General features: G+C 64.3%; 1 protein-coding gene across 1 annotated transcript in view; it reads right to left on the bottom strand.

Moving 5' to 3' along the window:
* The window catches only part of LOC104541942 (myosin light chain kinase 2, skeletal/cardiac muscle-like), a gene marked incomplete at its 5' end in the record, with an annotated part of 2,670 nt that extends 2,539 nt beyond the window's left edge, over window positions 1-131 (bottom strand). The window contains one exon of the mRNA XM_010186109.1: window positions 38-131. Coding sequence (XP_010184411.1) covers window positions 38-131 — 94 coding nt within the window. The remainder of the gene's footprint in view (window positions 1-37) is intronic.
* Between the last annotated feature and the right edge of the window lie 76 nt (window positions 132-207).

The following is a 207-nucleotide window of genomic DNA, read 5'->3' as shown; positions in this document are numbered from 1 at the left end:
GCCAGGAGGAGCCCCCCTGCCCCGGCACGGGTCAGACCTTGTCCTTGGGGCACTGCTTCCGGATCACTTTGGCCGCCAGCTTGAGCCCTGTCTGCTTCTCCGTGCATGTGTGAACTTCCCCAAATTTGCCCCTAGGGAGAGAGAGAAGGAGCGGTGCCAATGCCATCACCCCCCAGGTGCTCCCCTCCACGTCCATCCTGCCCGAGG

This window comes from Mesitornis unicolor, unplaced genomic scaffold (assembly GCF_000695765.1).
Source record: "Mesitornis unicolor isolate BGI_N332 unplaced genomic scaffold, ASM69576v1 scaffold35806, whole genome shotgun sequence".
NCBI lineage: Eukaryota > Metazoa > Chordata > Aves > Mesitornithiformes > Mesitornithidae > Mesitornis > Mesitornis unicolor.
The sequence above is the reverse complement of the archived record's forward strand: the minus strand, read 5'-3'. Positions and strand labels throughout refer to the sequence as shown.